The sequence below is a fragment of the Carlito syrichta genome, unplaced genomic scaffold (genome assembly GCF_000164805.1).
Source record: "Carlito syrichta isolate Samal-C Ts95f unplaced genomic scaffold, Tarsius_syrichta-2.0.1 Scaffold103189, whole genome shotgun sequence".
NCBI classification, from domain to species: domain Eukaryota; kingdom Metazoa; phylum Chordata; class Mammalia; order Primates; family Tarsiidae; genus Carlito; species Carlito syrichta.
This window is the reverse complement of record NW_007047285.1, coordinates 367290-388329: the sequence shown is the minus strand read 5'-3', so window position 1 is coordinate 388329 and position 21040 is coordinate 367290. Positions and strand designations below refer to the sequence as shown.

Sequence of the window (21040 nt, the reverse complement as noted above, 5' to 3'; positions counted from 1 at the left end):
GTCTCGCTGCCCAGGCGGGTCTCGAACCCGCGGGCTCAGGCAATCCACTCACCTCAGCCTCCCAAAGGCGCGGGATTACAGGCTGAGCCACCGAGCCCAGCTTAAAATGGTATTTCTTATTAACAAAGGCTTTAACATTTTGACCATAAGGTAGGAACAAACCAAGCCATAAGGAATTAATAAAGTTCATTCATCCTCATGCAATTCTATTTGAAATCATAGAAAATGATCTTAATACTTCATAAAACCAGTGTCTGCTTTTAATCACAGGGTGGTTAAGCTACTTACCACAAAAGAATAATAAATCTTGAATCCAGGTTTAGCCACAAAGTAGTCATCGGACTTGAATGTTATTTTAATTTGGTTTGTTCTTGATGTAATCCTTGGAGGAACTTCCTTGTGTCCACACCATCGTCCTCTGATCACGGTGCTGGTTTCAGATATATCTTCAACTTCCACAAAATCATACCTAGAATCAATTTGACATAATAAACATGTTTCGATTAAAGTAGATTTTGAAATTCATACTTACACTGAGAAATTAAAACCAGCATATGTGTTTTCTCACGACTCCTGCCTGAAATGAAAATTATAGTCTATAGAAATTTTAAGTGAAAAACTAGTTTTGGGATAAGGTTTTCCAAATTCAAACGTCAATAATCTGTTCTGAGAGAACACTTATATACCTTTAGCCACAATTGTTCCCAAATCATCAATAATCAAAATGGGCTACTTTCTAAGCATCTGGTCTAGAAAGTTTTCTTGAAAACCTTGGTAACTGTAATCTGTTGGCAGATCTGAGGACAGGCAGCTCTTGTTCCAGCCCCAAACATTCACTATATATAGTTTTTCAAACAAATTCCCACTTTGAATTAATTTACCACATTCAGTGCTTTTGCAAGAAAGTAAATGACCTATATCTATAAAGCTTAGAGATTCAACATTTTCATTACAGAAAATAAAGGGATATAGATATAATTTGCTATACTCTCTTTTTGGAAACAGTCTTTTGGAAGGATCACGTCATAAACATAAAACTTATCATAAAGGAAAGCATACAACTTTGGGGAGAAAGACGTGCTAACCAATGCTGGAAACATTTGGGTTTAATTTATTTTATTTTTTGAGTTGGAGTCTCACTCTGCTGCCCAGACTGGAGTGCAGTGGCTGCTCCTGGCCACCGCAGCCTCGACCTGCTGGGTTCCGGCAATCCTTCCGCCTCAGCCTTCCAAGTAGCCGGAACTACAGGCGCGCACTACCACAGCTGGCTATTTTTTTGATTTATTGTGGAGATGAGGTCTCGCCAAGTTGCCCAGGCAGGTCGCGAATCTGCGGGCTCAGGCAATCCACTCACCTCAGCCTTCCAAGACACGGGATTACAGGCTGAGTCACCAAGCCCGGCACCATTTGGGTTTATCAAACTAGGGTGTGAACGAGCTGGTTCACCTTTGGTGTTGGTCAGAGAAACATAGAATTCCAGGACTGAAGAAGACAGCAAGAGCCTCTTCAGCTATCCTTGTGATCGTTTGATCCTCAAAGTTCTCCCATAGCATCCCAGCATTTCATCACATAGTAGGACATCCTTGGTGGCAGAGTTTGCATCTTCTAGGGATCATTCATTCTACTTTCAGACCCTTAAGACCTTGGAACATTCTACTGATGAACTGAATTGTCTGATTTCGATGCCAGTCATCCGTGTCTCACTCTTTCACTCTCCCTTTCCCAAAATGACTTCAGATGCTAAAGTCACACTCAGACAATGAGCATACCGGGGGAACAGTGGCAGAAGACTGCCATCCACCTTATGTTTTTCAGTCATGATTACCAGAAGGAATCAGGATAAGAAACATCACGTTTGAATATGAAGAAAAACCACTATGGCTTTACTGGTCTTATCCAAGTACCTCAGAGCTCTTACTGGATTGAGCAGGGTAATCTGAGTCAGTAAAAAACAATGATATTGTGTCTAAATTTCTTTGACAGTGATTTATGAGGCCTTGATGCTTTTTTGCCTCAGTTTCTTTAATGGGCAAAATAGGAAGGCTTATATAATTTTACCAGCTGGATCTCTCTTGGGTGCTGTGCAAATTAATTACTCAACGTTTGCAGGGTTCTTAGAAGGTGAAAAGCACTAACAAAGAATCATTATTCAAGCAATAAAATATTACAGTATAAACATCAAGGAGGCTTTGGAACAGATGGTAAGAAATCAATTGCATTTCATTTTGTATACAATATGTGTAAATTATATTTACTGCACAAAGCATGAGTATCTTGAAACTGTCAATAACACGATAGGTCACTTGAAAACACACGCACACACACAACATCAGTGTACATTTACCACTCAATCTTAAGTCAAGAGTATACTATTTTATTTCTGAGGTAGGGTTCTGAGGCAAGTTTGATCAGCCCCTTTCCCTTCTTCCACTCCTCTTTTTACCTCTTATTCTTCTCCCTCTGTTCATAAATTTTGAGAAGCAGCTAGATTTGATGAGGGGCCCAGAAAGGAAATCATCCTGACTCTTCTCCTATTTCCAAGGCCACGGTGTCAAAAGAGCACAAGTATCAAACCCCAGCTCAGGGGTGGAGACCTGGGTTCCCTTCTGTGATATTGTGATATAGCAGAAAATAAATATTTGGTCTTTGTTCCTGATTTCTGGTGCAGAGCTCCTAAACTCCCTGGGGTTTCTGAACGATGGGGTGAGGGGAGCATCTTTTGTTGTCATAATTAACCACTTTCAACCACACCATTAGAGTTGATACTAATGAGGAATCTCTTGGTAGGAAGAATAGGGCTGGTCACTAGAAAGACCAAGACATGACTAGAGGGCTGGAACTTTCTTCCCCACCCCGGGGCCTCTCGAAAGGGTAGAGGGCCTAGGGATTGAGTTCAGTTACCAATGATTTGATCAATCCTGCCTACATAATGACATCTCTGTACAAACCTCTAACAGTGGGGTTCAGAGAGCTTCCAGGCTGGTGAACACACCAAGGTGTTTTTAAAGCAGTGCACTCCTAGAAGGTGCCCTTTCCGAGTTGCATCCTCTATAATAAACCGGTAACAACAAATAGAGTGTTTTCTTGAGTTCTGAGAGCAATTCCAGCATGGTGTGGAGCCCAAAGAAGGGGCTTTGGAACTGCCTGATTTATAGCTGGTTGGTCAGTAGTACAGGAGATCTGTGACTTGTGAATGACCTTGAATGTGGAGGCAGTCTTGTGGGACTCAGCCCTTGTCTTGTGGGATTTGACACTCACTCCAGGTAGATACCATCAAAATTGAATTGAATTAGAGGACACCAGCTGGCATCAGATAATTAGTTGGGATATGTGTGTGTGGTGTTGGTGGTGGGGGGGGGTTGGAACTTTACACATTTGGTGTCAGAAGTGTTCTGTGGATAGAAACAGATCATGGTGCCTCCCATGTCATCACCTTTAACAATTTTTTGAGAGTTTTTTTTTCTTTTTCTTTTTCTTTTTTCTGCAAACTCATTCTCTTTTTCAAGGTTGAAAAGACACAAGATCAGCATTAGTTTATTCTCTTTGTAAATATTAACTGACTCTTCCTGAACATATTCATCTCCGCTTTCTGGCATACATTACCCTCTATGGTCCTAGAAAGTAACAGTCACTGCTGTTATTCTAGAAAAATAGCAACATAATAAAAACTGTCAGCATAATAAACATGCAACAAAGGACAGCCAAATTTGAGGCGCCTCTTTTTATTATTCAAGGGAAAATAAACCTACTGAAAGGATTTAGCAGTTCAGTAGTTCATTGGCAATGCAGAACAAGTTTGTGCAGTAAAGTACAAGAAAGAAAAAAAAATCTTCACCAAGTCTTCTACATGCTAATTAAGTGAGCAAAATGCTGTGAGCGGACATTCAAGGAACAACAGCCTAGGCTTTCTTTGATAAATATGCTAAGAAGGCAGAAGATTATCAGGCATAGCTTTCATCTTCTACTCCTGATCCAGAAACTGGGGCAGAAGACCCATCTGAGAAGCACAAGGATGCTGGGGTTGCCACCTCTTCCTTTTTACACATATCTGCAGCCTTAAGACCATGAATTCAGGGTCGGGCCCTGTCACAGTCCCCAGTCATCATCTCCCAGAGCTGGGGAAATCATTATGGTTATAATGGCCTGGGCCAACTAGAGTGGAGCGGGGTTTTGCTTGCTAAGCCCGTGGTAGGATTTGGCCAGGGCCACATCATGCAGCCGCCGGTGATCCAGGGTGTTGGAGGCACCTACTTGTTCTCAAAGGCTATTTTGTGCTGGAAAAGACAAGGACCTCCACATCCCATCCTTTTCTGGGAGTCCTGTAGTCCTGACAGTTGGGGATGTGAGTTTGTGAGTCGTGTCAGGTTATTAGGCCCTAGGTAGCAGTAGTCTATGCCAGTGGTGTCCAACCTTTTTGGTATCAGGGATCAATTTCACAGAAGACAAATTTTTTCTACAGACAGGGCAGGAGGGTGGTTTCAGGATTATTCAAATGCATTACATTTATTGTGCTCTTTATTTCTTTTATTATTACATTATACTATACACTTAAATAAGTATACGATTCACCATAATGCAGGATCAGCGGGAGCCCTGAGCTTGTTTTTCTGTAACTAGATGGTCCCATCTGGGAGTGATGGGAGACTGTGATACCTTAGATCATCTGGTGTTAGATTCTCATGAGGAGTGTGCAGCCTAGATCCCTGGCATGCCCAGACCATGACAGAGTTCATGCTCTTATGAGAATCTAATGCCTCTGCTGGTCAGATAGGAGACGGAGCTCAGGCGGTGATGTGAGCAATGGGGAGTGGCTATAAATACAGATGAAGCTTTGTTTGCTCACCCACCACTCACCTCCTGCCATGGGGCCCAGTTCTTAATAGGTCACGGATTGGTACCGGCCCATGACCCAGGGTTTAGGGACCCCTGGTCTATGCTATTTTGTCTGCTAAAGTTGACAAATGGCTTTTGGGAAAAAAAGAGTGACACATTCTGGGTAAGTCTAAGGGGCTCAAAAGCAACGTTTGATGCGATGCTTTAAATTCATCTTTATTTTTTCACCTTGAAATCATGCCCTCCAGTGGATGTTTTTTTCACTTACCTACAGATATCATTTTCTGCTTCCTCTAATCCAAACTGATGGTCAAAGGCTAGCTGTATCCTCGTTTTCTCCTGGGAGCGGAGCCGCCACGTCAGGAGCAGGTTCCTGGGGTAGCTGTTCGGGAAGCGGGGACTCTGCACGTGGCCGTTTCCTGTCACCTGGATGGTCTCATCTCTTCGGTACAAGTCTGTGAGGTGATTGCTCTCTGTTAGTAGTCACAACTTGTAGAAATTAGTATGTTGCTCCAATTACAGGAAAGTAAAAAAAGAACAGTTTATGTCACATCACATTTCAAAACACTTCGTGATTTTGTTTAAAAACACGAAGACCAAATGGTAGCCTTCTTGTTAAATAAACAGCAAATATTTCTTCTATTATTTCCCATTTCCCCAGTTTTTCAAATATATAGACTCAATGCCTAATACTTATACTTGGGGACTGTCTTAGCATCTCCCTTGGCAACAAAGACTAGCATTTATCTCAGAAGTCAGGTTTATTTAGATTGCAATTAAAATCAGCACACAATTTCAAATGGCTGATCCTTCCCTTTTCTAGGAAATGCAAATAAACAAATATTTTTTCTCTCTTACACTGACAGCATGACCATATATGACTAGTGGCTAGCATGTGAGGAACTCAATAAATATTGTCGAATGAATGAATGAGTGAAAAACAAATTAAAAAGACTCTAGTGATGTTTAATGATCATTTATTTTGTATTTAAATGACATTCTCCAGGGGGCAGCCTCTGGTTAAATATTACCCCCCATCTTCCCAACCTTAGTAGGGTTAGGGTTAGGGTTAGCCTTGAGGTGATATTTAGCCTTGAGGTGATATTTCAAAATTAGGGGGCTCTTGAAACACCATTCTTGACAAGAAAAAATTCACAAATATCTCAGAACTCAGGTTTATTTAGATGAAAATTAAAACCAGCAAATAATTTCAATTAGTTCATTCTTCTTTCACATCTTTCCACCACCAAAAAAAAAAATTATTATTATTATTTTGCCATAGTTTTTTATGATTTAAAAGAGGTCCATTTCTTACTGTATTTTGTGTATGTCTTATAATAAGCAATTGATCTGGTCTTTGTTCTGGGTTCTCAAGAGGGAACTTCCAAACCCCTGGAATTTCCCAAGTGATATAAATGTCTTTGTTATTGATGGTGGGACCTTGGGACACATTTGTATTTATGCTAATGAGATGAGGCCTATAGATAGTTTTGGAATGGGAACTGGCTCTTCCAGAAAGATCAACCATGTGATTACAGGAGAGCTTTGAGCCATGTGATATCAGCCTGACCTTCCTCCCAAGTTCTGGAAACAGAAATGGGGTTGGAAATTGAGTCTAATCATGTTGAAAATGAGTCAATCACCCTTGTAAAATGAAGCCTCAATAAAAACTCTGGACACCAATACTTGGGTAAGCTTCTTGGCTGGAGATACACATTGGTATACAAGGAGGGGGTCGTATCCTGAGGACACAGAAGCTTCACGCTTGGAACCCTCCCAGACTTTGCCCCATGTGCCTTCTTATTTAACTGGTTCCAATTTTCATATTTTATAATAAAATGTTAACTGGAAGTATAGCATTTTATGAGTTCAGTGAACTGTTCCAACAAGTATCAAACCTTGGGGCTTGTGAAGGCTCCCAAATTTGTAACCAATTGGTCAGAAGTACAGGTGTCCTGAGGTCCCTTCAACTGGCAGCTGGCGTCTGAGGTGAGTGCAGTCTTGTGGGCCTGTGCCTTTAATCTGTGAAATTTGGCCTAACTCTGGGTAATTGCATTAGAATTGCATTGCACAGTGGATTCCATTTTCAACCCTCCAAATACTCAGAGTTCTCTGCATTTTAGATTTTGGCTTTTTAGGCCCCACCATAAACAGACCTCCGGCCGCAGTCTATTTGTGTTCTCCTGCTGAGTTTACTTTGAGGCCTATAATTCAGTGAGCCTGGTCAGGGAGTCTAAACCTGCTGTTGGAAACCACTGTCAGGGAGTGCTCTGAGGGTGGTTGTTAAAGCTTCCAAAAATAAGACAGAAGGATGAATATGAATTGGCACCTAAAATACAAAAGTGTCTCTTTTACAAAGGGCATTGTGCATTTGGGAATTTAAACACTTTTTTGTGTGTGTGGGGGGTCACTCAATATTTAATGTGTTGCAGTTTGTCCAGTTAGACATTGTGAGGGAGAAATCGTCCTAGGAAAAGCAGTAGGTAGTTGAAGAATGTCCCCATTGTCTTTGGATGACACCCGTAGGCTGCAGTCAGTCATGTTGTCACCTCAAGCACACACAGCAACCGGACAACCTCTTAGGAGCTGAAAGTCATTTTTGCCAGTTGATCCTTTTCTCTTCTCTTCCCTTGACCTTACGCTAAAAATGTAGCTGAAAATTAACGTCTGCCCATCTTGTCATAAGGGGCTTTCTAGAGGCTGTTTTCTAGGTTGAGTGATGTGAGCTATCCGTTAGTTCACAATTATTCATTAAGCACAAACTATAACCACATTGCACTGCAGCACTTTCAAGACTTCCATCACTTGAGGATTACTCTCACAACTGTTGCCATATTTTTCTACCTGTAGTACTGCTATCTACTTAACATGTCTCTCTAAATTAATATTCTTAATCACATGCAAATGTATTCTAAAACAAAATTTTCTAGCAATGATGTCAATGGCAACCAGACACCATTTGCCAGGAATAGAAGATAGTCATCAATTTAAATATATCACTATTAAATTTTAAAATGTCTATCTCAGGTGTTCTGATTCTTCATTTACATAAGGGAATTGGGCAGTATACGTTGGTCTCTTTCAGGGGTATTAAGTGTTCTTTCTTTACTCGTTCCAGATGCTATGTTAGACTTAGATATAATTTGAAAATGTTTTAAAAATGGTTCCTGTCCTTGTACACCTGGAAAACAAAGTTGAAGCACACTGTACAAGTGTAAACAGGCACAAGGGAATATATGAGTTCCCATGTAGTGGTTGGCTCAGAGGAAGGAGGAACTGTGAGAGCTACCATGAGGTGTACAAGGTGTGCCCCTGGGACTCTGGCCAGTGGCCTTCCCAGAGCAGAGACCAAACTAGCCCAAGTGAGACATTAGGGGCCACAGGCTTTAAAGAAATCACGGAATGTTTGAAAGCCAGGCACAAGCGTCTGCACTGATAGGGGTGCAAATAGGAAAGCTCTGGAATGGACAGTCTGTTAAAAGGAAGGTTAGCCCATTGAGCCTACAAAAAGTGACCTGGAGGGAGACAGCCTGCAGTGGCAAGTCTCCTAGGAGGTAATTGCACGGTAACAAAGTCTGAGCTAGAAGGGCAGGTGGCTGTGAGGCTGCATGGGGTGGGGGGTGTGGAATCAATAGGAACTTTCAGAAAGGAACATAAAGGAATGGTCAGAGATAGTAGTAGCATGCTAAGCCCAGGGACTAGGCCCAGAGTGGGATTATTGATACAAGGGGCTGGGTGGGGAGAGGGGCTGTGAGGGAAAATGTTTTAGAAAAAGTGTATATTCAATTTTGAAGTGGTGATGAGGAATTCAGCTGGAAATGTTAACTGGTGTGTGGGTGTTGCAAGTCTAGAGCTGAACTGTGAAAACAGATCAGACGTGAAGCCTCGGACTGTGGAGGGGAGATGAAAACATGGGAATCGGGGAGCCCTCCGAGGAAGTGTCCTGAGGAGGAAAGGCTTGGTGCTGGTGGAGATACCCAGGGAGGGGCAGGTGGCGAAAGAGGTGCCACCCTGAAGCAAAGGCTGGGAGGGAAGTCCTGTGTAAGTCAGGGCACCCAGGGAAGGGACGACGTCAAGCACAGAGTGGTTAATAATGTCACATGCAGTAGCAAGGCCAGGGCTACAACAGATGGAGAAAAGACCACAGAATCTGGCAATAACATCGTCAATGACATCCCTTAAAAGTACATTTTTAGAAATATTGTAAGTATGAAAGGGATCTCTTTTTTTTTTTTGAGGTGGAGTCTCACTGTCGCCCAGACTGGAGTGGGGATCTCTTTTTTTCCTAGAACACCATTAAAGGCTAGAGTGTCTTAAAGCTACTAGCTCTGGTTGTAAATGAAATGTCAATCATATCTTTAAGAAGGCTGTGAGTGGGTGTGAAGAGGGGCCTTCCGTCTTATGTAGTTTGATTAAGACAGTATCGTCAGTGCCCAGATCTACAGGTTGGCTCTAAAACATTGGAGAAAAAAAATTTACATTGTATTCAGTAAGACAAGCAATCCATAGATGATGTAAAGTATATGGGACAATGTATGTAGGTTGCATGCAAACTGTGCATTATTTTATAGAAGAATGCTTGGATCCTTGTGAGAAAGGAGGATCTTGGGGCCAATCCATCATGAATACTGAGGATAACTGTATTTGTTTCCAACTTTACAAATTTACTGCAAATCTAGACTGTAGTATATTGAATTATGGGGGAGAACATTACAGTTTCTCTGATTTAATTTTCTTTAATACAAAATCCTCCCAAAAGATACATACACATGAACAAAATATAAATAATAGCAAAGACTCGTTCAGTGCTTGTTTTATGCCTGGAATTGTTCTAAGCATCTTGTATGTTTCCGTTATAGAGTCCAATCACTTTATATAGATGACTGTCGGGTGTGGGTGTGTGTTTCTGTGAGTTTATGAACATACACAAGCTAGGACACATATACTTAAAACAACTCTCCACATAGGTATTATTATTACCACCGTTTAACAGATTAAGATTCTGGGGAACAGAGCGGACAAGAAACTTGCTCAGTGTCACATAGCAAGTGAAGGGTGGAGTCAGAATACAAACCCAGGCTATCTGATTCCAGAGTTGATGCTCTTAACCACTGGGCCAGAGAAAGTGTTCTTTTTTCTTAGTCTGATATTTGCTTGAGGCAATTTTAGATTATTTGCTATCTGTAATCCACTTTGGTTTCTGGATCACATTGTTTGCATATAATTTATAATCACGCCAACCCAGGGCTATTCTTAGCGAAAGGGTTGTAATGAATTATAGATACAGAGAACAACCTATCAGGTTAAACCTGAGATAACTACCAAAGTCTTGGATACAAAGTTACGTTCCTGAACAAAGGCATTTACTTTGGTGATCTTATAATAGCAATTATGAAGCAATTATTATATGCCAGGTACTCCAATAAGTGGTTTAAAGCCACTGCCTCATTTAACCCTCACAACAACCCTATGCACTTGAGAGTAGGCCCACTATACAAAGGAATTTCTGAGAGTTTAAGAAACTTGTGACCTCAGGGCACATAGCCAGTGGTAGAATCAAGATTTGACCCTAGGCAGTCTACTTCAGAGTATATGGGTTTAACTAGAGCTCTGTGCTAGCTGTTACACTACAAAAATGGGAAATAAATCACTTCACAGAGGGAATAATTTTTATGTATGTTTTATGGCAAGAATATAAATTTTCATTTTGAATTTTAATACGGAAGAACATTCCCTTTCTCATAAACTCTGAGCTATGCATCTGACTTAAACACAGAAAAGCCAGACTGTTATATTTCTTTATTCTGTTCCCAACACTCTCACAAACTTGACTCACCTAACCAAGTATCCCAGGAACTCATGAAAAGTTACTTCAGACACTATGACTTACCTTGTGAATTTATCTAGACCAATGGTTCTCTAGGTGTGGTCTCCAGACCAGCATTATTAACAACAACGCCTAAGAGCCTGTTAGAAATGCAGATTCTCAGACCCCCTCCCAAACTCACGGATGCAGAAATGCTGGGGGGTGGAACCAACCCTATACATATTAACAAGCCCTGCAGGAGATTCTGATATACCCTAAAGTGTGGGAACCACTGACCACGTCACGTTTTCTGCCATTTTGCTTCTTATTTTCAACTATGTCTACCTACTTGCTTCGGCTCTTAAGTCTGGTTTTTTGTCTTGTCTATTTGACTGATGATCTGTCCTGGACTCACTTTCCTGCCTTTGACCTTGGGGACTCCTTCAGGACCATTTCTGGTACATGATGTCCTAGGGCCTGCTGTCTTACCTCAGTGCCTTTGACAGTGAACATCTGGATCTCACCCCTTATCCAACTCTCCTCATTCATGAAGAAGTCACCCCTGAGCCCAATAGATGGATGTGATAATCCATCATCTTGTATAATAAAGCTTAAGGAGAAATGAAACTGTGACTAGTGGAAACACTTTTATTTCTTCTTCACAGATCATAATAATATACAAGACAACATAAGATGCAAAGGGAAAATACTGAGTTGTCGAAGTAAAGATTAAGATATTTGATCAAGCAGTGACATAGTTGCAAGCTGTGCTACTTCACACAGACTCGGTCGAACAATGGAGACATGCCTATTTGTCTTCTTGTCCCCAAAAGGCAGCCAGGACCCAGCAGCATGACCCAGAGTCACAAGCCCTAGATTTTTCAGGTACAAGTCAAAAGCAAGTAAGAGTCGTTGAATCAGGAAATCCCCAACTCGCAAAGGGATTTCTTTCAATACATCATTAGTAAAATGGCTGTCTCACCATCCTACACTATGTCATGGCAGCAGTGTTTGCCCAGGATGTAGTCAAATGATAGGTAAACCACACAGCTTCACATCAGCGGCTAAACAACCACAGCAAACTCAATTTGTGTGGGGTGTAATACAATTTGTAAGTCCATCATCAAAATCAGTTGATAAAAAGATGTAAATATTGCCGGGCTCGGTAGCTCAGCCTGTAATCCCGCGCCTTTGGGAGGCTGAGGTGAGTGGATTGCCTGAGCCCGCGGGTTCGAGACCCGCCTGGGCAGCGAGACCTCATCTCTACAATAAATCAAAGATCAGCCGGGTGTGGTAGCGCGCACCTGTAATTCCGGCTACTCGGAAGGCTGAGGCGGAAGGATCGCCGGAGCCCAGCAGGTCGAGGCTGCGGTGGCCAGGAGCGGCCACTGCACTCCAGTCTGGGCGACAGAGTGAGACTCCAACTCAAAACAAAACAAAACAAACAAACAAACAAAACAAACAACAAAAAAACAAAAACAAAAACCCAAAAGATGTAAATATCATTGCCTTTATTCTGCTCTAACAAAACCCAAAGAAGTTAAAGTGATCTGTTGCAAGTCAAGAGAATGGAGACCTAGTATATACAAGAGTTGGTCTTGGGTTCTGTTCCGCCTTATCCTAGTCCTGGTAACTTTTCCCTGTATTACAAACAGAAGCATTGGACACACCATGTCATCTCTCTGGCTTCTGTTTCCCAGTCTAATACTTTAGGGGGCCAAGGAATGTAGCACTTAGAATTCCTTTCAGGTCCAAAATGACGTGACACCTTGACAGTTTTCTTTAAGGGGGCAAATTTCCCAGAGGTTGACATGGCTCATAAGCAAGATGAAGCAATGATGAGACCATGAAGTCTAAAATCCCAAATCTCCAGTGGCATAAATGATCAGATACTTTTTTCCATCTAAAAATGATACCATATATCATTGTATATTATCATCTAAAACAAGAGTACAAATGGATAGCCTCACCAGGTTGTTCAAACACGTATTGTTTAGGAAAATCTTTACTTCTCATCAACTAGAAAAGTGTCCTAGAAACAAATTATCCACTTAGCCCATTAGTGTTGAATACATTATAGAGGATTTAAAATAAATAATTAAATGTAGAAACAATGTATTCTATCTTTTGCTCTCTTTAAAACAAAAGAAAGACATCTTTCTGAGCCTGGCTAGGTACAAGAGATAAAAATGAAAGATACTCAAAGGTGCTTTATAATTTCTTTGACAGTTTTAGAAGAAAGTAAAAAAAAAAAAATCAAATGACAGAATATTGAATTCCGAAGGGAAAGGACTATAACTCCAGTTCTTTGCCAGTCTGGGCATATGGACACACTCAAAATATATCTGTTAAATACATACATGAATGAATGGCTACTGCAAATAATGCCTATTCAGAATTATTAAAAACCGAAGGGCATTTTAAGGCAAGATAACAACTAAAAGGCAGTTGTATCACAAATAAACTTGTAAAGTGTCCCAAATATTTTCTTTTTAAGAAATTTAATATTAATGTAGCCAGGGGCTCTGCCATTTGTGGAAGCACATGTAGCATGAATATTTAAGGATTATTTTTGGGAGCGTTCCATTGAAATGATCCTGCTTGCCATCTGGCTTGGATATTAATTCTGAAATGACTACTTACTTCCACCAAGTAACCTACCAGCTGCACCACAGTCAGGTTCTACCACACTTTAAAAAATTGTGAAAAGAAGACGAGGAGGCAGAGGAGGAAGGGGGACAGGAGGTGGGAGAAAAGGAAGCAGCATAAGGCTGGAATAAAAGTAGAAGAGTTTGCTGTTATATTTGGGGATTGGTCTCAGACTTATTAAGCAATATATGAAGTCAGGTGACTGACCAGATCCCACAGGCTCTCATTCTCTGCAGCCATTTAATTCAGAAAAGCCAGCTCAGCGAGATGAACAAAAAATCAGTTCTATGCCTTGCAAACCTATTATCACCGTCACTGCTCAAACCCCTCAAATAATTTCTGCGCTCTCCCTCAACGAATCAAAACATAGTATAGAGACGTGTTCTAGGACACAAAACAGTACCTTCAAGGGTGAGATGTGGTGTGGTGTTCTGTTGAAAAGGCCGAAAAGAAGCAAGAGAGAGAGAGAGAGAGAGAGAATATGAAAGAAAGTAAGGGGGAAGCCCCTAATTTAAAGACGAATAAGTCAATTTGTAGAACGGACCCTAAAATACACAGTTGGGATTAAATTTAATTTAATTAGATAATTTTCCATAGATTACCTCCTAGCTTAAAAAGTACAGGAATGGAGTCTCACCATGTGAACCGATGAAGTTGAAAATTAGACTTTAAAATGTTAGTTTAAAAATCAGCATGAAGGTTTTTTCATCTTTTTCCTCAGTGTTTGCAAAGCACTGAAGCTTGCAATCAATGAACTAAATTCCTTCTGGGACTGTGAATGGGACAGTCTTCATTAAGGAACTTTTGGTTAACACATGTTCCTAGTGAGAATCAGCTTCCCGGTAGCCCACATCAGTTTTCTAAAATCAACATTCACCTGTGCTCAGTCTATGGTCTGCCTTTATGCAACTCAAGAGCAAAGCTTGATTAATCGTCAGGCATTTATTTAGAATTATCCAGCAGAGATTCTCCTAAGAACACAGTAGTAATACAAATCCTTTTTGTTATGATGATTTGGGGAGGAGGGAGTTGGTTGTTTGCCGGGGTGTGTGTGTGTGTGTGTGTGTGTCCGTGCGTGCGTGTGTGTGTCCGTGCGTGTGTGTGTGTGTGTGTGTGTGTGTGCACGCGTGCGCTTTAAATTACAGTTCCTTTTGGCACAAACCAAGATGTTAGTACTATATAAACAGTCTTGCACAGAGTAACAATTTGGAGACAACATTTCTTGAAAAGTAATAGCTTGATTATTTTCTGAGCTCAAAACTATTCTTCTAAAAGAATCTGAGTCCACTGAAAAAAGAACAAAAAGTAAGAATATCATGAAGTCCTTTTGAACATTTGCCAGAAACACTCACTAGGAGAGTAGTAACACTCAAAGAACGATGCTGACAAGTACCATTCCTCACTTTACTAGCTCTCTTGGGGTACAAACCTTTGTTTTTTTTATTATACGTAATATTCTTTCTTTCAAAATAGTTTGTATTTTATAGGTAGATTATATAAATGATTGTAAAATTATATCAAAATGGAAATTTTGCTGGAAAGAATTTATGGTCTATATTTTTTAGAAAATCTAAATCTGGGTAAATAAAGAATGACCTAAAATATCCATGCTATATTCTTATCACATTCGGGCAATTCATATTAATTAATTCTCTGATAATCCTCTTTGCTTTCATTGTAGTTTTTTGTGTAATGATACAAGTTGTTTACATGTAAAGGATGTGAAAAATGAAAGGAAACTCAGAACTGTGGCATATGGTAAAAGGAAATATTGAATGGCATGAAGAAAGTGTTACAGCATCAAAGGCTTCTAAACAGAGAAATTCTTTCAGTCTTACTAACTTAACATCCCCCCAAAACAATAAAACAACCACAATGACAAAAATACATGCTTTAACTACCACCAACATAGCTCAGAGATACAGAAAATTAACAGACAAAATAGAAAGGTCATGCCAAGGCATAACTAGACCTAGTATTTTTTCTAGAGAACACATATTATAGGAAAAACCAACATTTTTATAAATGTTGTCAAGGAAAGACTATATATTTTAAGTATGAACTTTCTTGGGTTGAGTTTCAGAAGGAAGTAATCAGTTTCATAAATTTCATTTGAGATTGAATAATGTGGAATAGAGAGATGATCATGAAATATCCTGAAGCTTAAAAAGTTAATTTGCATAGACTAAGATGAAAGCATTTTCTTAGTCACTTCTCCACTTCTGACTAAAAGGTTTACCAATTCCTAGGATAAAACTAACTGGAAGTTAACATAAGAACCACATGGCTTATCACTTGTGATGTGTATAAACTTATATCTATATTTAATATGTACATTAGTTACATATACAATGAACATATTATGTATATATTTATAGTTATACTTAAAATTTCATTTCACTAGATGGCTTTAGTGCTTTTTGTAGATTCAGTCATTTTTCTGTCTCACTGAATTCCAAGATTTGTTTTTCACATTTTAGGTTTCAAAAGAGGTAGACATGATTACTGTTTTTTTTTTTTTGAGTTGGAGTCTCACTCTGTCACCCAGACTGGAGTGCAGTGGCCGCTCCCGGCCACCGCAGCCTCGCCTGCTGGGGTCCGGCGATCCTTCCGCCTCAGCCTTCCAAGTAGCCGGAATTACAGGCACGCGCTACCACGTCCAGCTGATTTTTTGATTTATTGTAGAGATGAGGTCTCGCTGCCCAGGTGGGTCTCGAACCCGCGGGAATCCACTCACCTCAGCCTCCCAAAGGCACGGGATTACAGGCTGAGCCACCGAGCCCGGCACATGATTACTTTTTAAAGTTACTGTCCAGCTTCTAGGAAGAGGAGCAAGTTGGAGAACAGTTGTCATAGATTTTTTTGAATAAATATGCTCAAGGGATAGTTGTTCATCTGATTTCAACTCATATATTTTCTTTGGTAGTACCATTTATGGAGGAGTTATAACATATATTTAGATATCTATCACTTGTAAAGCCTTCATAAGGGTTGCACTATGGTACGGTATGAACATTAAAATCAATATTTTTTTTGATTTAGAAAAATGGGTATGGAAAAACAGATGAACATTTAAATATACTGAAAAAATGGAGAATCGATATCACTTCCATATTTTCTGGTAAAGAAATATTTAAGTGCTTTGTGGACCCAAGCCTAGAAGATGCAGACAAGTAAAAACTGTATTTTTGTCATTGATGATGAAGAAAATAAATTCCCTGCCCTCCTCAAAAAATAGAATTAAAAGCAGCAAAAATTATGAAATATCTCAGAATAGGTCAAAGAATTATCAAAGTTACAAGAGATTACTGTAAATAATTCATGCATTATGATGGTGCTAAATAACTACCTGTCAAAATCTGGTGGCCTTCAAAAGAATTATTTAATGTCTAGTGATATGCAACTCAAGTAAACAAAAAAGTAATACAATAAATAGAACACTCAGAAGAATTCCTAGCATTCCTAGATATTCCTTAAAATTCTTTTGAGTCTTAAAAGTGCTAATCTGAGCAAATCAAGGTAAGACACACTAGTTATGATAAAGGCCATGTTGCCTGGGAGTTACGTATCAATACTGAAGTACAGAAGTGATTTAGAAGACATTTGAGACTCAATGCGAAAAGGATTTAGATTTTAACTGAGACAGTGAAATGAAAGAGATCTTCTGGATAAATGCATGCTAATATCAACCTATTAATAATTCTTTTAAGAGTGCTCTTAATGTAAATTTTTTTTCTTTCCCAGAGCTATTACTAAGTCAATACTAGTTCATACAATTAATGGTGTTTGAGAATGAACTTGCCTTTTGTTTCCTTGTTAAATGTCATGCTCACAAATCTCTTCAAATATTACCTGGACTGGTGTGCTTCCTCCATGGACTCTGTCTTTGAACTAGCTACAGTCGCGGACTGGTACCAGTCAGGAGAGTGTAGATTATGCTAGGTTAAATCTCAGTGGTTTTAACAACAAAGTCTTTGTTTCTTCGTCCATGCTACATGCCCACTTTGGGTTGGCGGGCTCTGCTTCATGTTTTCTTACTCTGGAATCTGGAATTATGAGTAGTTATCACTATAATTTGAGGAGCCATGGAAGGGGAAACTAGGAGATGAAGAAATGCTCCTGAGGTTTTAAATGTTTATGGTCACATTTCATTGGCCTGAGAAAACTACACAGTCAGATATAATGTCCAATAGAGTGGGTGCCTTGAAGTAAAGGAGACCTGGAAGCTGGTGAGCACCTAGGTACATAATGACTACTTCAACAGTGCACTTGCTTCTTGCACACTGAAGTGTCAAGCTTGACTTGTCTTTGTTTTCAAATACGTAGCATGACCTGTCCATGCACTGAATAACATCTCATTGGTATTTTACTATAAATCATTGCACTGATAGTAGAGGAATGGTCAGGAGAGGAATGTATCTCTTGGCAGAAGATTCACAAAGACTTGATAGCTACAGAGGAAGAAAAGTGGTACAGAGATGCCAGAAGAATATAATTCAGTAAGTCGTCTTGATCTACTCTAGAACTTGTGGTCTTGCTAGAGATGGTAACTAGGTTTCACCCAGTAGATAAACTCGAATAATGATGGATTCCTGTAATATCACTCTTGGAAGAATTCTGAACCCGTGTCTATGACAAATGGGGAAAAAAAAAAAGAAAATGATTAGTTAAGTGTTTGGCATGAGCTCAGAAACAGAGAGATAGAAAGATGCTTTTATCATCCCTTTTTATCACTACTGAATCCTAAGTTCCTTGTAATTATACATCCTTGTTTTCCTCTTGCCCGTTCTACAGGATTAAACATTTCTGGATAGCAGTATTGTTAATGGTAGGTACCTAGTAATTACTTGTTGAAGTAATATTTGTTTGGAAGTAAAATAGAAAAATTGCTGGTATTATCTAGAAGCAAATAAATCTCTAGGCAAACTACATTTATGTAGCACATGATTCATACATTCTTCAGAATGTCTGCGAATGTTACATTCTCAAAAAAAATTCACAAAAGGTAATGTGTACTAAATATGTCCCAGGCACTACAATAAGTGTATAAAGTTCATTGGACCATTTAAATCTCAAAGCAGCTCCAGTACTGGCCCTCATTAGTATCAATTATTCAGAAACAGGAAATAACTTCAAGGAGTAAACAATCTGATTTCTGTAATCATTTCAGCACATCAAGAAGGAAGAACTGAAAAAATGTGGTTGATAGTCATTGGATTTTATTCCCTGTATCTTAATACTTTACACATCGAGTTTTGCTGGTGTTGGTCACCATACAAAGACGAACTTATATATGGTCCTCAGACTATGCATGGTCCTTATCATGTAGCAGATGTTAATTTGTGTGGTTGCTGCATGTGTAAATAAATGAACAAATAAAGGAGCTATATGAGTTGATCGATGATACTTCAGAGGACGCACTTGTTTTGCATCTCAAGGAAGATTACCCTGTTTAATCTGTAACTATAATTTTTAAACAAAAATTTGACAGCAAATAACATTGTCTGTGATACGGAAAGCTAAGTTAAACAATTGAAACACATATTTGGACTAAATATACTTGATAAAGTCATACTGTGAAATAAGGAACGTATAAGTTTTCTAACATATTATCATTTAGAGATTATTCAAAATGCTTGCAGTATATACTTGGCCCATGAAATACATGTCAGTATAAGCCAAAATTGCTTTCCTGTTAAGTCTCCTTTGGTAACCTAGAATTATTTTCTTCAGATGTAATAGGTCTATCCTTTAATAAAGGACAATACACGCTTGCATTAATGATATCGAGAAAGACGGAATTGTGTGTACATATACTGTTAAAAGAAACCTATTTGTGAATCCAAATAGCCATCTTACAAGATTACTCTTGTTTGTGCTAAGAAACTCATAGACTTTATGAAAAAAATGACTAATGATATACCAGAATCTGTCTGGCCTTACTGGGAGCACATATATTAATAATAATCAGATAATCTCTTCCATAATCAGCAAAGAAAAAGGCATTTGAAGTTATTTTCTGGGACAAGACCCAAAGTAATTCACCACTCTATCAGCATTTACAGAGACCTCACAGAGTACCTGGTGGAAGTTAGGCGCTATTTAGACAGTGGAATAAATTCATGCTTTCATTCTAAGTCTGATGTCACCAAGCAGAAAGGTCATGTTCTTGGTTCTTCTGTTATTATTTTTGCAAAGAAAAATAAAGGATATGAATTTTAATTCTCACCATTTGAAGGCTTCAAGGCTATTGCCAGTGAATCTGTTGCTCCAAACACTGTTAATATGCTATTTGAAAAATTTAGTCCATAAATCATGAGTACTTGCTTTTAAATCTTAACAGACTTCATTCTGAACATGCTCAATAAAAATCTAAGATTTAAATTGAGCTAGAGTTACTAATCTTCTATGAGATTGCTACAGACACCATGCAACGAGAAACCAGCAATTGAAACAAAATTCTCTTTTCTTCTTAGATTGACAGGCTACTTGCTTGAAAAATAAATGCAGATTTTTGTTTATTCTCAAGAGGTCTCAGGTGTGAACAAAGCTACGTTTTAAAGTAATCTGAGAAAAAAGACCAATTTCAGAGGCAAGAACGACTATAAGACATTTCTCTTGGTAATTCAAAAAAAAAGGGAAATAAAGAGAGCATTGCCTTTGCATCTGGAATTAAAAAAAGTATTTAAAAGTACCTGTACACATAGGAAAAATCATTTATTTAACTTTTTTCTTAAAGTAGTACCGTCAAAAGCATGATTTTCTAACCAGTATGCATCTCTACATTAGACCTAGTAACTATATATCAAATAAAATAGGGTTTTGATAAGTATAAAAACTAAATAAATTTAAAAGTACCAGAGTTTTAGTATGTATTAAACTCTTTAGAATGGCATATTTCACCAAATTATGACAGTGAGTAAGAGTTTTGCATGGTTGTCCAATTTAGCTATTCACACATTTTCCATATCTATTTTTACTTTTGGTTAAAAACAGAGACACAGACAGTCCCTTCATGCACAGATAAAGCTCACATGGAAACAACATCAAATACCAGCTGGCTTTTACTATCAATTTCATGTTTGTGCTACAGAATCCAAAACCTCAATAGAAACACATTTTGTCGATTTATCAATTTTAAAGAGCAGTAAGCTCTCAAGATCTATTTGTTGAATGAATCCTTCCGAAATTCTGCACATAGGGAGTGGCATTTTACTTTATTTGCACAGTACCACATGCCTAATCAATCTGCTAATCCTGTAGGCTAATTTTGGCTGCAAGTAACAGATGACCAAACTAAAAGTGACTTAAACACGAAGGAAAGCATGTCATCTCACATAGATGTCAGGAGGCGGAGACTTTCAGGTTTGGTGAATTCAGGGCTCTGCAATGTAAGCATAGGTTTTTCCTCCCTTCTGTCCTGCCATGTTGTGTGTGTTGACTGCCCTCCTCAAAACGTGCATAGCAGTTCCAGCTATCTTCCCCTTGCAGGGTTGGATTTGAGGCCAAAGAGAGGGTTTTTCTCTACATGACTCTCTCTTCAAGAAAGTGGAATCTTTCTCAACCCTCCACACTCACCCCCAAGCAAGCCTTCCTTCTGCATTCCTGGGCAGAATCTGGGCACATTCCCAGGCTTAAGCCAGTGCTGGTAAAGAGAATGGAGTTATCAATACTGGCTTGGCCTTGTATAACATCCTTCCTGGGCTGAAGTTGGCTGCACCTTTGCTAAAGCCCATGACTACTCATCAGGGT

The 21040-nt window shown here is 39.2% G+C and overlaps 1 protein-coding gene across 1 annotated transcript in view; it reads right to left on the bottom strand.

Moving 5' to 3' along the window:
• The window catches only part of PDGFD (platelet derived growth factor D), a gene marked incomplete at its 5' end in the record, with an annotated part of 119031 nt that overhangs the window by 75974 nt on the left and 22017 nt on the right, over nucleotides 1-21040 (bottom strand). The window contains 2 exons of the mRNA XM_021715802.1: nucleotides 289-469; nucleotides 5102-5306. Of these exons, the coding sequence (XP_021571477.1) occupies nucleotides 289-469; nucleotides 5102-5306 (386 nt within the window). The remainder of the gene's footprint in view (nucleotides 1-288; nucleotides 470-5101; nucleotides 5307-21040) is intronic.